The sequence below is a fragment of the Mustelus asterias genome, chromosome 1, assembly GCF_964213995.1.
Source record: "Mustelus asterias chromosome 1, sMusAst1.hap1.1, whole genome shotgun sequence".
NCBI classification, from domain to species: domain Eukaryota; kingdom Metazoa; phylum Chordata; class Chondrichthyes; order Carcharhiniformes; family Triakidae; genus Mustelus; species Mustelus asterias.
The window spans coordinates 57051907-57066962 of NC_135801.1; the positions used below are offsets into that span (position 1 = coordinate 57051907).

The 15056-nt window shown below is 43.9% G+C and overlaps 1 protein-coding gene across 1 annotated transcript in view; it reads right to left on the reverse strand.

Moving 5' to 3' along the window:
- lrba (LPS-responsive vesicle trafficking, beach and anchor containing) overlaps nt 1-10694 on the reverse strand; it is a 901160-nt gene extending 890466 nt beyond the window's left edge. Inside the window, exon 1 of the mRNA XM_078212471.1 lies at nt 10428-10694. Within this exon, the coding sequence (XP_078068597.1) occupies nt 10428-10694 (267 nt within the window). The remainder of the gene's footprint in view (nt 1-10427) is intronic.
- Nucleotides 10695-15056: the final 4362 nt, after the last annotated feature.

The window sequence follows — 15056 nt, forward strand, 5'->3', positions numbered from 1 at the left end:
AAGTAGATTGAGTTATATTTTCTTATTTAAATGTTAAAATAAGCTACTGTCATTAGCACACTAAGGGTTAACCCTAATTGCCAACTTTCTTTTATATAGTTTACTTTCTGCCTTAGCTTCTTGTCTGTCACTTCTCAACAGTTATTTTATCCCTCTTGTTTAATGGCACAGATTCTATCAAATGCAAATATAGGTATATGTATGGATCCCCAAATATGCTGGAATCAGCCGTCCCCTTCAAGACCTCGCCCTCCCCACAGCCCCTGACAACGTCCTCTGGGACTCTGATTCAGAGGCCGATTCATATCTTTGAAGACCGCTCTAGCCTCTGCACCTGCATTAGGGCTGCCAGACTACAGTAAGCCCTCTAACCTTTATGTTCACAAGTGAAATGGGTTCTCCCAGGCTGTACTCACCCAATCCCACGGAGAGATCCAGCAACCTGTAGCCTACTATGGCATCCGCCTCAACCCCGTTGTGGGGGGACTACCCTCCTGCCTCCACTCCATTGCGGCAGCTTACCTTGCCGTTACTTCTGCACAGAGCCTGACGCTTGGATATCAGGATGTGCTCCTGTTGCCGTTGCTGCACTTTTAAATCGCTCCACTACCCAACATTTCACAGCCGCTAGAGTAACTAGATATGAAACCACACTCCTGGGTGACCATTGCCCACCATACTTCTTTTAACCCCCATGACTCTCCTGTCCATGGATGACAACGGTAACCCTCATGGATTGTAAAGCAGTCATTCAATTGTCTATCCTATCCTGACCACATCTGCAGGACTACCCATTACATAATTCCGATCTTGTCCTCTTTGGCGAAGGCTCCTCTACCCGAGCACCGAATGGAGATCTTCAGACTGGAAACGCTATTTGCAACCTCCATTCGAGACTTCCACCATCTTGTTCTGCTCAAGCTGCTGAAACGGTTTGCCCTTACTCATGCATGTGTCGTTGCCTCCGGCCAAATCAGTTAATATCTACACAGGCTCCCGTTACACTTTTTGTGTCGCCCATGACTTTGGACAGTTCTGGAAACCCCGCGACTTCCTTGCCTCATCTGGGGCCTGGTCAGACACGGACAATTCATCACCAATCTCCTTTCGGCTCTCCAACGTTTGCCTTATAATCGCTGTTATTTAGTGTGCTGCTCACACCAATGGTAATGACTTTACTACTCAAGGTAATGATCGGGCAGATAGTACTTCATGAACAGCTGCGGCCTATCCATATGGGCAAGTGGTTCTCCTTTGTTATCAGGCTGCCACCCATATCCAGTTATCTTATTTTTCTGGTGTTATTCGTTTACAATCTGAAGCTCCCCACTCAGAAACGAGATGCATGGCTGCAGGCCAAATGCTCCCAGCGTTCTGACATTCTTTGGTGTTCCCCGGATGAGCGTGTTGTGCTTCACACCTGCCTTGGCTTGCCCACATGTACATGAGCTTACCCATGCAGGCAAAGGGGGGGGAATGATCAGGATGGCGCAGCAGGCATGGTTTGCATCGGGATTTTCCACCATGGCAGGAAAACGTGCCGCTCAGTGTCTGCTTTGTCAACATCATAACCCTGGAAAAACACCTCCAGTGAACCCAGCAACAGACCCCCACCGTGGAGCCCTTTTGTGCATTTACAAATGGACTTTATACAGATGCCTAAATGTGTGGGATATAGCTATGTGCTTGTTGCAGTGTTTGCTCGTGCGATGGGTGGAGGCCTACTCAACTAGGAGAAATGATGCTGTGAATGTGACTAAACAATTGCTGAGAGAATACATACCTAGATTTGGTATTCTGCAAGCCCTCTCCAGCGACAACGGTCCTCATTTTACAGGAAAAGTAATTAAGGAACTGTTAAAAGCAATAGAGTGCAAACCTCACCTGTCCGGCCCTCATCATCCACAGTCCACTGGAACCGTAGAAAGACAGAACGGAACAGGAATAAGCTAACTAAACTGTGAAGAAACCGGACTGAAGTGGCCTGAGGCCCTACCTTTGGCCTTGATGACCACGCGCTCTCATCCCAATTGTACCACCTCTGTCACCACTTATGAGATAGTAATGGGATATCCCATGTGCTTACCTGTCTCGATGTGGAGATGCCGGCGTTGGACTGGGGTAAACACAGTAAGAAGTTTAACAACACCAGGTTAAAGTCCAACAGGTTTATTTGGTAGCAAAAGCCACACAAGCTTTCGGAGCTTAGAAGGGGCTTAGAGCTCCGAAAGCTTGTGTGGCTTTTGCTACCAAATAAACCTGTTGGACTTTAACCTGTTGTTAAACTTCTTACTGTGCTTACCTGTCTCCCCATCCCTTAACGTTAAACAGATGGACATCCACTCCATGCATGAAGGAATGTTGGATTATTGCATAACATTAACTAACTCTCAAAAGTTTGCATTCCCAGGTCGCTGAGGCACAGAAGAGAGTTATCACTGAAGGGTATCACACATACTAACCGGGAGACTTAGTCCTCGTGAAGGCTTCCGGAGCAAGTACTGTCTGGAACCTCGTTGGGAAGTTCCTTACCAAGTCCTACTGACCACTCACACGACCATGAAGGTGGAAGGAGACCTCTGCGGATCCACGCTAAACACGTCAAGCGAGCACCACCCTTGGAAGAAGGAGCTTAAACAAGGACTTGATATTGTTCGAAATGTGGACTCTTTTGTTATTGGTTATACTACCCTTTGCAGAGGCATGGATTAACAATCCCGTGGTATGAAGGTTGCAGGCTGTCGCTTCACAGGGCAACCAGACCCAATGTTGGATCTGTACTCACCTCCCTGTTACACCCTCATCGGAGAAGCATTTTTTGGCCCTCCCTTCAGACCTTGCGTGGTCCACGGAATGCATGATGATCCTCATCCGCCATGCGCCTACTTGGAGGCAACAGCCCACCCTTGTGACCATTAAAGCACCAGCACGGCTGTGTGTTAGAAGAAATTATATCCGTATTTACACTCGGGTGGGTGATTTGTCATTGAGCTCGTGTACCTACCTTGCTGATTATGACTACTGGGAAGCCTGATTTCACTTCCACAATCTGTCTGGTCCCATGACATCCTTTTGGGATTGCATGAATAATGATCCCTTATGCATCTCGCAGGCCTCCACTTCCGGAGGTTAAACTCACCTACACCAAGGGTGGGTGTGATTGCCAGTGATCATACAACCTCACCCTTAATGGTTTTACTAGCGGCGCAAGGGGGAGTTTCATAGAATCATAGAAACCCTACAGTACAGAAGGAGGCCATTCGGCCCATCAAGTCTGCACCGACCACAATCCCACCCAGGCCCTACCCCCACATATTTACCCACTAATCCCAACACATCTTAGGACTCTAAGGGGCAATTTTTAACCTGGCCAATCAACCTAACCCGCACATCTTTGGACTGTGGGAGGAAACCGGAGCACCTGGAGGAAACCCACGCAGACACGAGGAGAATGTGCAAACTCCACACAGACAGTGACCCGAGCCGGGAATCGAACCCGGGACCCTGGAGCTGTGAAGCAGCAGTGCTAACCACTGCGCTACCGTGCCGTCCATTTTGTGGGCTGTCAATGAGATATGCTGCTTCTACGTCAATAAGGAATTTGGGATTGAGACCGATGTGCATACTGTTCAGGAGCAGGTGTGTCGCCTGCACTCAGTTGCTCAGGAAAAGCCTTTTGACTGGTGGTTGGCTCCCTAGCATTGATGGATGGTTTGGAGATTGTTTTAAGAATCTTTTCAAATTCCTTATTGTGGGCCTTGCCTTGCTCATTTGTCCTGTATGTAGTAATCCATTTTTTTTTCTTGCCGCATCCATTCTATTTGCTGCCCTCGTGGTCCTATCCACAGCCCAGCTCCCCATCTCCTCCCTCTCCTCCTGGCCTACCAATCAGCAGAGGAAGAATTTAGAAACTAATACGCTTAGAGTCTGTGAAGGTCCCATCGGATCGTCCTTAAAGGACAAAAAGGGGGGAAAAGTGTAGAAATTAATTTACAACAAGGGAACTCAATCAACAAGTCAAACAAGCCCTCATTTGAGGTCAGCAGTTGCGCATTCAGGAAAGAGACTAATCTAACCTTGTGTCAGTTTCAAAAACACTACATTCCAGGGCTTGGCCACAGAATGAAAACAAAGACAAGTTTCTGTGACAAATACCAAAAAACAAGATAAGTTGACATATTACGCTAATGAAGGGGATGGTTTTCTACTAGACAAGAAAGGGCAAAATCTTATGCTATGGTTGGCGGACTATGTATGCAAATGAAGAATTATAAATTCTACTGGTTGAAAGTACACACCAAATTGTCAGGCTATTGGTGTTTTAACTGACATGTTCTCTCTTATTGGCTAAAAAGTGCTATAACCAACACTGTTTGCAGAACTCTGTTAGAATACCATAGTGAAATTCACTGTCCTCCTTGCTAGCAGGTAATAAAAGCTTAAAAGGTTTAAGTACTCACTATGCATAGTCTTGTTAATCCTCAACATTACTTGCAATTGCTGGTGTTCCCTTGCGCATACTGCCCTTGTCCTTCTAGGTAGTAGAGGTGACAGGTTATGAAGGAGCTGTCGAAGAAGCCTTCGGGAGTTGCTGCAGTGATTCTTGTAGATGGTATACACTGCTGCCACCGTGCATCGGTGATGGGAGGGAATGAATGTTCAAGGTGGTGGATGGGTCACCCATCAAGTAGCTGCCTCGCCCTGGTGTCGCATTTGAGTGTTTCTGGAGTTGTACTCATTCAGGCAAACACACAGCATCCCATCACATTGCTGACTTGTGCCTTGTAGATGATGGACAAGCTTTGAGGAGTCAGGTAGTGAGTTACTCTCTGCAGAACTCCCAGTCTCTGACCTGCTCTTGCAGCTACACTTTATATGGCTGGTCCAATTCAGTTTCTAGTCATGATGTTGACAGTGGGTCATTCAGCAATAACAATGCCACTAAAGGTCAAGGAGAAATCATTAGGTTCTCTCTTGGCCTGGTTTCCATGTTGACATTTGTGTATTCTCTCCTATATCATTACTGGCTATTAATCCTAAAGTTATAAATGTTCTCTACAAAGTAGTTTTGGATGTTACCAAAAGGAATAATGTAGAAATTAGGCATTTTCTGGTGAATAATTAAAATCTTGGTGACCAAAAATAATAAATTTAAGTGCAAAATTGAAAACAAATGCTGGAGATCAAGTTAAAACATTAAAAAAGCGCACAGTTGTTTGATTCATGAAAAGCTAATTCTTTCACAACCTCAGGGTGTCGTTTGGTGCTTTATAGCCAAATTAAGTGCTATTGTACTGTAGGTAATGATCAGAACTGATTCAACACTGTCTAACATTTAGGTATCCGATGAAGGTTCAAAGTTAAAATGTTATGTAGCACTGACTCAGGTGGTAGAACACTATGCATCTTTGATTTTTACCTTATGACAATTTTGACCTTTGAGAGAGATTACAACTGTCTCAGGTAGACAGAATAAGCACATTGTAGATATAACTAGTGAATTGTAGCAATTTTCCATATACCTACCTGTACATTGTCCAGAGTTAGTAGTACATATAACTCTGATGCTGTTAGCACTCACTATCATTAAGTAAATCAGAAAGCAACTTTCAGTATTTGCATATGTGCAGTGAAGAGTGAAACATATGAAGAGCAGGATATTGCAGCAGTTAATTACTGGGAAGATAGGGTTTTATCCATTCAAGTGTAAGTTTTATTTTAAAATGGCATGGTAAGTCTTAATTACTGCCAAACAATCACCCTGGCTCTGGAAATATACAAGTACTTGAAAAATTACTTTTACAAGTCGAGTCTCATTCCTTCAAAATTTAATTATTGTGGGAGACTTTAAGAAGTTTTTGTATTTTCTTAATCTATTCCCACAATCCATTTTTCTTTCCCTCTATTTTCCTTTCTGTACATTGGTTGACATATTCTAAATTGTACTTCCTGGTTCAGACTTTGCATGTCTCAAGAAAGGCTTCTTCGGTCTGATTATTTGAAAAGACACACTGTACTTACCCAGATTCCCTGTCAAGACTTCCACACTGTATCAGACTCTTAATGACTAAGTTGCTGCTCAAAAACACACAAAATATCTGTGGGTATGCATAAGCTTAATGAACGGTAGGCACCATTTGCTCACCAGGCACTTTTTGTTTGTCACTGACCACAAAATACAAGCCACTGCCTCAAACTACATAAAGTCATACAGATAAAAATCACAATAAACACATGATGTAGTCAAACTTTTTAAATTTGCACTGAAACCTAATATTGCATATCATAACTGCAAAACTTAAAAGTTTCTGTTAATTCAATATACAATTGACATGGTCCGTCCATGGGCCCCACTTGCAAAGTCTGCTATGCTTATGTACAAGTTGACAAAGCCAAACCCAGGCAACTCCAAGTGCAATAGTATCAATGCATTAAATAGCTAGAATTTAACCAATCAAATGCAATCCACCAATGCTGGTAAGCTTCCCATTGCTTTTTCAGTGAGGATCACCCTCCCAATGGGAAAGCATTACATGGAGTTGTTCCATGCTCCTACGTTAGCGAAACAATCGGATTAGTAAATCAAAATTTCTGTCAATCTGCCTGGCATGAATTTGTTTGGCTCAAATATTGGTATATCTTGTCTGCAACATGGTATTGGCCTAGTTCTGAACTTTGAGGACAGTACAGAATCAGAGAATAGAACCCCTACAGTACAGAATTAGGGCATTCGGCCCATCGAATCTACACCAACAACAATCCCACTCCATCCCCATAACTCCATTTATTTACCCTGCTAATCCCCCTGGAACTAGGGTCAATTTAGTATGGCCAATCAACCTAACCCGCACATCTTTGGACTGTGGGAGGAAACCGGAGCACTCGAAGGAAACCCATGCAGACATAGGGAGAATGTGCAAACCCCATACAGTCAGTGTGTCACCGTGCTGCCCGTGGATGCTCCGGTGTACCTGAACAGGCGCCAGAGTGTGGTAACTAAGGGATTTTCACAGTAACTTCATTGCAGTGTTAATGTAAGTCCAATTGTATAAATAATCTTAAAACAAAATCTTTCCATCTGGCTAACAGCCTCAGAAACCCCATTAAACCCCAGAAATAAAGGGGAAAAAATAACATTTATGCAATGATTTTCACAACTTTGGAACACCTCCGTGCTTTCCAGTCAATGATGTAATTTTGGACTATAGTCAATTTTGCACACAATAAGTTCTTACAAGCAGCAATATGATAGTGACCAGGTTCAGTGTGCGACATTTTCCTGGGCTGTATTTATCCCTCAGTCATCAGAGAGAACTCCCCAGCATGCCTTAATGACTATCGTCCGGTGGCTCTGACATCCATCATTATGAAGTGCTTTGAAAGTTTAGTCATGGCACGGATCAATTCCAGCCTCCCAGATTGCCTGGATCCACTACAATTCGCCTACCACCGCAACAGATCCACAGCATTCACCATCTCCTTGGTCCTGCACTCAAACCTGGAACACCTAGATAACAAAAATACCTATGTCAGACTCCTATATATTGACTACAGCTCAGCCTTCAACACCGCTGTTCCTACGAAACTCATCTCCAAACTCCATGGCCTGGGCCTCAGCTCCTCCCTGTGTGACTGGATCCTGAACTTCCAAATTCACAGACCACAATCAGTAAGGATGGGCAACAATATCTCCTCCACAATCATTCTCAATTCCGGTGCCCCACAAGGCTATGTTCTCAGCCCCCTACTGTACTCCTTATACACACGTGGTCAAATTCCCCTCCAACACGATTTTCAAGTTTGCTGACGACACCACCACAGTGGGTTGGATCTCAAACAATGATGAGACAGTACAGGAATGAGATAGAGAATCTGGTGAACTGGTGCGATGACAATCTCTCCCACAATGTCAACAAAATGAAGGAAATTGTCATCGACTTCAGGAAGCGTAGTGGAGAACATGCTCCTGTTTACATTAACGAGGACAGAGTAGAAATGGTCAAAAGCTTCAAGTTTTTAGGTATCCAGATCACCAGCAACCTGTCCTGGTCCCTCTGTGCCGGCTCTATAGTTAAGAAAGCACACCAACACCTCTACTTTCTCAAAAGATTAAGGAAATTTGGCATGTCAGTTACGACTCTCACCAACGTTTACAGATGCACCATAGAAAGCATTCTTTCTGGTTGTATCACAGCTTGGTATGGCTCCTGCTCTGCCCAAGACCACAAGAAATTACAAAAGGTTGTGAATGTAGCCCAATCCATCACGCAAACCAGCCTCCCATCCATTGACTCTGTCTACACTTCCCGCTGCCTTGGCAAAGCAGCCAGCATATTTAAGGACCCCATGCACCCTAGACATTCTCTCTTCTACCTTCTTCCATTGGGAAAAAGATACAAAAGTCTGAGGTCACGTACAAACCGACTAAGAACAGCTTCTTCCCTGCTGCCATCAGACTTTTGAATGGACCTACCTCGCACTAAGTTGGTCTTTCTCTGCATCCTAGCTATGACTGCAATGCTACATTTGGAACTCTCTCGTTTCCTTCTCTATGAACGGTACAACTCGCAAGAAACAATAGTTTTCACGGTATACTAATACGTGAGACAATAAATCAAATCAAAATCAGCTCATCTTCAAAATAGTACCATGGCAATTTTATGTACATCTGAGAGGGCCAATGTTTAACAGTTTAATATCTCATCCAAAAGATGGCACTTCCCACACAGCAATTCTCCCTTGATATAACACTGGAGAGTCAGCCTAGATCTGTTGTTCACGGCTCTGAAATGATAATCAGCAGATGGTCACTGGACAACTGACAAGCACAGATTTGAGCTTTACTGTTGGGAAATAGGTATTGCGACGCTTAAGCATCATGCTGACACATTGTCATAAAATGAGAAGGCGCATTATCGCAACCAACCTGAAATGGATATACACCATATCTTAATGAATGACTGTTTCACCAAAATTGATTGCACAATGCTTCAACAAAAGTTTTTTTTCTATCTTGGCAACTAATATTCACACTGTGCCTAAGTTGCAATCCTGATCCACATGTTATGAAACTGGCTCAAAAAAATTAGAAGATCGAACTTGGTTTGTTTCAATATGCTTAATTTAGTAAGATGGACCTTTTCTCATTTTCTAATATGTAAAACTATAATTACAGTTAGTGAGTCAAATTTGCAGTCACAATAGATTCTGGAACACTGGGGTTCACTCAAGACATTCAAAATTCAACTGTCAAAATTAGATGTTTCTATGTTTGCACTGACTGATGCATTCGTGAAGACATGCATAAAGTAGTATGTCTATCACCTGTACTGCAAGCAACAATTAGTGCTTGCTAATTGATGTATTTTGCTGCAAAATTGAAGACAACGTAAAACTTTACTAAGCAATGCAATATATTCTATTTAGATAGTTGCTCATTTCCCATTGAAGTTGCATATCCTGTATTTCCATATCTTACATCTTTAGTTTAGTCATTAGTAAAATGGAAACTTGTATCACTTGTTTTCTTTTATCAAATGAATACCCTTGATCCAAATTGAAACCTATGACCTTCTGTGCCAGTGACCTATATCTGCATCAGTGCATTTGTATCTCCAAAAACGTATAAGCGAGTTCTCAGCCGCATCAACTGTCACAATTTTGTTTTACTGTCCCTAACTCGGGTGATTTATTGGACACGAACAAAATTTATTTTTCATCAGCGTTTGCTGAGAAGTAATCATGGTCCTAAATCGATCACACCCCAACACTGGAAAGCAAAATAACTGCTGCACTAGAAAATAACTTTTAGGGGAGTCAAACATGTTACTGTGTTGCATAATTTATTACAAAAGCACATGTATATTGGTGCACATGCAACCTAAAATGCAGTACTAAATATGAACTAGATACAAAAAAAATATCTCTGATAAGCGTCCCCTTCAAACTGGACCATTGGTGAGTGACAAAGCGCTTTCCCAGTGCCAACTCCAATGTTACCTGACGCAGTGATACTGGAGTCTGATAGTGTGGTCAGCGCGCTTATAATTTCACTTCCGCGTCTGCGATTCTCACAAACCAGCCGACATCAGGTGCTCACATTTTAGGCCGCGGGCAGAACCTTACCGAATAATCGGCCCACCCTTCATGTATGCAAAAATGCAATTCGTAAACTCAAATCAAGACCACAAATGCTTCAAGTTTCCCCACCTCAGTGTCCTGCAGGTGACCAGGTTAGGCTGTGCCGCCGTCAAAACTTTCAACCTCGAATAATTTTCAAAGTTCATTATTACAATTATGAAGCAAAATAAAACTCAAATTTCGAGCACAATTTTAAGACGTAAAAACTAGAGTGTTGCAAAGGTTGTAAATGACAATGTGTGGTGTGTGAATGAGGAATTGGGGTTGCCGGGGACGCGCTCTCTTACCAGGTTAAATATGGTTTCCACGATGTCTCGATTGGTCACTTCACCGGCTTGCAAAAGACTTTGCAATACGGCGAATTTCATCCGGATCCCTCGAATAGGTACAGACGGGTTGAGGCCCAGGGAAACGGCTGCATCACCAGCCGGCGAGGTTTTGATGGTGGAGGGGAGAGAAACATGACCCTTGTCCACCGCCTGCTCCCCTGATGCCGGCGTGGGTTGACCTCCCCCGGAGTCCGCGAGCTGCGGGGTTCCATCCTCTTTGGACATGGCGATTTTCCCCACAGGAGAAAGAGAGAGAGAGAGAAGCTGCTGGAAAATAGCCACCGGCAAGAGAACTTCAACAAGAATCCAGGATAGGGTCAGGTGGCTACTCTGAGCCTGCCCGGGTCTGGAAAGAGAGACGCTGCTGCTCTGTGCCTCTCCCTGGCCCTCCTCCCCCTCTACCAAATTCACAGCTCGTGCAGTGTCGCGCTCGGCTTTTTTTAAATAAACGGTCAACGTCTCGCGGACTAACGGCTGGATTCTTTTTCCTCGTTCGTCTCAGCCTCGCGCCGCCATGACAGCGTCAAAGCAACGAGCTCGAGCTTCCGACCGTACGCGCCAGTCGGGGCAGCTCGCAGGAGGGAGGGCCACTGCGCATGTGTGCCGTCCAGGGATTGGCCAGCACGTAGCCCAGGTGTGGCAACAGGTAAAATGAAGGTGTGTGCTTGTGGCTGGGGACGGGAGGCCAAAGATTGCAAGGACGAAGGAAATCTGAGAGGAGAGTTTAAGGAATGGAAGAGGCAAAGAGAGGGAGAAGGAGGCGCTCTGCAAGCTCGCTATGAATCAATGGCAGCGCCATCTGCTGCGTGGGCAGACTTGCACAACCTTGATGTTCTCCAATCTTGCGAATTTAGTGGACGTTTTGTTTAGTAGATCGGAGTTAAGTAAACGCAGTCCTTTTTAAGAAGAGGCTAATTCAACTCCTTAGAAGTGGTAAATTAAAACAGATGACGTCTCCATTACAGATTAGGTCCGTCAGCATCGGGGGAAGAGAAAAGTGCATTTCAAATGTGGATCGTTCGTCAGAGGCTGTAGGGCTAAAATAGGACAAGCGACTGAGGGGCAGTGAGCTGGATCACTGGGACTTTTTCTGGGAAAGGTGGGATATTTACAAACGGGACGGTCTGCATTTAAGCCACATTCGGGCCGACACCTTTGTGGGTAGATTTGCAAGTGCTGTTGGGGGGAGTTTAAACTAGTCTGGCAGGGAAAGGGGCAGAGAATATTGATAAAATAGAGACACATCATGCTATAGTAAAGGAAACAAGTCAGAGTGAGTTCAGCTATGTTGAATGTCAAGAGAGTAAGGCAAGTCTTTAATGCTAGGAATGCAGTAGGTAAGACTGATGAGTTAAAGACATGGATTGACACATGGAAGTGGGATACTGTTGCCAGCAGAGATATGGTTGAGGGAAGGACAGGACTGGCAACTCAACATTCCAGGGTGTAGGATCATTAGGCAACAGAGGAGGACGCAATAAAGGGAGACAATGAAGCACTATTAATTAAGGAGTCAATTACTGCAATAAGGAGAGCTGATACTTTGATGAAGTGTTGAAGTCAAAACTTAGGAACATAAAGGGAGGCAGCCACATTACTAGAAGTGCATTATAGGCCCCAAAGAAATAGTGGAGCAAGTATGTTGACAGTGCATAGAAGTGTTTAAGATTAATAATCGGGTAATTATTTCAACTTTCCCAACATAAATTGGGATATTCATAGTGTTAAGGGTTTAGAGGGGGCGGATTTCTTGAAATGTATCCAGGGCAGTTTTTTGTATCAATATGTAGAAGGTCCAACAATGAATGGCACAATGCTGGATCTTGTTCTGGGGAATGATGCCAGCTAAGTGTTCAATGTGGCAATGGGGAAGTATTTTAGCGATAGTGACTACAACACAGTATAACATTTGTTATAGACAAGGAAAAAGCTGGCTTGCAAAATGCGGCTTTGGATTGAGGGAATGCAGACTTTATTAAAATAAAGCAGGATCTGGCCAACAGATCTGGGAACAGCTCCTTTTTTTAAAGTTTATTTTATTAGTGTCACAAGTAGGCTTACAGTAACATTGCAGTGATGGAACTATGAAAAGAGTCACCGCACTCCAGCACCTGGTCAGATACACTGAAGGAGAATTTAGCATGGCCAATGCACCTAACCAGCATGTCTTTCAGACTGTGGGAGGACACCGATGCACCCGGGGGAAACCCACGCAGACACAAGCAGAACATGTAGACTCCACATAGCCAATGACCCAAGCCAGGAATCAAAACTGTCAAGTCATCTGGACTTGAAACGTCAGCCCTTTTCTCCCCTTACAGATGCTGCCAGACCTGCTGAGATTTCCCAGCATTTTTTCTTTTGGAATTGAACAAGGTCCCTGGCAATGTGAGGCAACAGTGCTAACCCCTGTGCCACTGTGCAACCCTTGTGGGTAAGTCTACAGCAAAGCAGTGGGGGACAATCAAAAAGGAACTGGGAAGAGTACAGATCCAACATATACCCTTTGGGGGAAATGTAGGAGCAATAAGTTCAGGAAATCTTGGATGTCTAGGACATTTCAGGACTGGATGAGGAAGAAGAGAAAAGCTTGTAGCATATCCAAAGGGAGCAATTCAGCTGCAGCCCTGAAGGAATATAGGAAGTGCAAGAGGGAACTTAAGAAAGCAATTAGAAAAGCAAAAAGGGGACATGAAAAAGGACTTACAAACAGGATTAGGGAGAATTCTAAGGTTTTTTGAAATACATTAAAGGGAAGAGGTTAACCAGGGAAAGAGTAGAGCCCATTAGAGAACAAGAGGGCACTCTGTGAGTAAAGCTGCAGAACATTAAAAGAATGTTAAATGAATATGTCTCATTGGTCTTCACTCAGGAAAAGAACATCGGTACAGAATTCAAGAAAGGAACTATGAGGACCTTGAACAGTTTGACATAGGAAGTGAGGATATATTGGAAGCTTTGACGGGCTTAAAAATGGACAAATCCCCAGGCCCAGATGAATTGCAGGTGCTCTGACACAAGTTTTTAATTCCCCCCCGGCCATGGGGTAAGTGCTAGAGGACGGCTAATGTGGTTCCACTTTTAAGAAGGGTAGTAAAGATGAAACAGGGAATTATAGACCAGTGAGTCTCAGGTCAGTGGGAGGGAAACTATTGGAAAAAATTCTGAAGGAGAGAATTAATATCCACTTGGAAAGCTATGTGTTTATTAGAGATACAGTAAGAAGTCTCACAACACCAGGTTAAAGTCCAACAGGTTTATTTGGTAGCAAAAGCCACTAGCTTTCGGAACAGCGCTCCAAAAGCTAGTGGCTTTTGCTACCAAATAAACCTGTTGGACTTTAACCTGGTGTTGTGAGACTTCTTACTGTGTTTACCCCAGTCCAACGCCGACATCTCCCATCTTTATTAGAGATAGTCAGCATGGCTTTGTCAGAGGGAGGTCATGCCTAACAAACTTGTTAGAATTTTCCAAAAATGTGATCGAGTGTGGATGAGGGAAGTTCAGTTGATGTAGTTTATATGGATTTTAGCAAAGCTTTTGATAAGATTACACATGGGAGACTGATTAACAAGTTTAAAACACATGGAATTCAGAGAAACATGGCGAGATGGATCAGAAACTGACCTAGTATTGGACACGAAGGGTAGGGGTAGAAGACTGTTCAAGTGACTGGAGGCCGGTGTTCAGTGGTGTACCACAAGGATCAGTACTGGGACCCTTATTGTTTGTTATATACATAAATGCTATAGGTGAAAATGTGGGGGGAAGATTCAGCAAATTTGCAGACAACACCAAGATTGGTAGAGTGGTTAATAGTGAAGAAGATTGTTGTCGGTGCAGGCTCGATGGGCCAAATGGCCTCCTTTTGTACTGTAGGTATTCTATTCTGTTCTGTCCTACATCAGAGATGACCAATTTGGATTCCATGGAGGAAGAGGGATGCGAAAATCAATTAGTAATATAAGATTAATGAGTGAATGCAGTTTAGAGTTGGCACAGGAAATATATGTTCTGTAGATTTTGAATAAGCATTCGATTTGGTTGATTGGATTAAGCTCTTGACAGTACTGAAAAACATTGGAATAGACTGGAGAGATAACAGCAAAAGAAATCTGTCCATGGGACATACAGCAACAATGACAATAGCCAATGGGGAGTGAGAACCATGTGTAATTGGGAGAAAAGGTTGACAAGGTTGTTGTTTATCACTAGTCCTCTTCAATGTCTATGAAGAAGTAAAGATTAAAGAAGTATTTGAAGACACAGAATATGGCAATAAGGTTGGGAGTGGCTACAGTGCAGAAGGAGGCCATTCAGCCCGTCGAGTCTGCACCGACCACAATCCCCACCCAGGCCATGTTCCTGTAACCCCCCCATATTTACCCTGCTAATCCCCCTGACACTAGGGTATCCCCTAGTGTCCCCTTAGCATGGCCAATCAACCTAACCCGCACATCTTTGGACTCTGGGAGGAAACCGGAGCACCCGAATGAAACCCATGCGGACACGGGGAGAATGTGCAAACTCCACACAGACAGTGACCCGAGGCCAAAATTGAACCGGGTTCCTGGCGCTGTGAAGCAG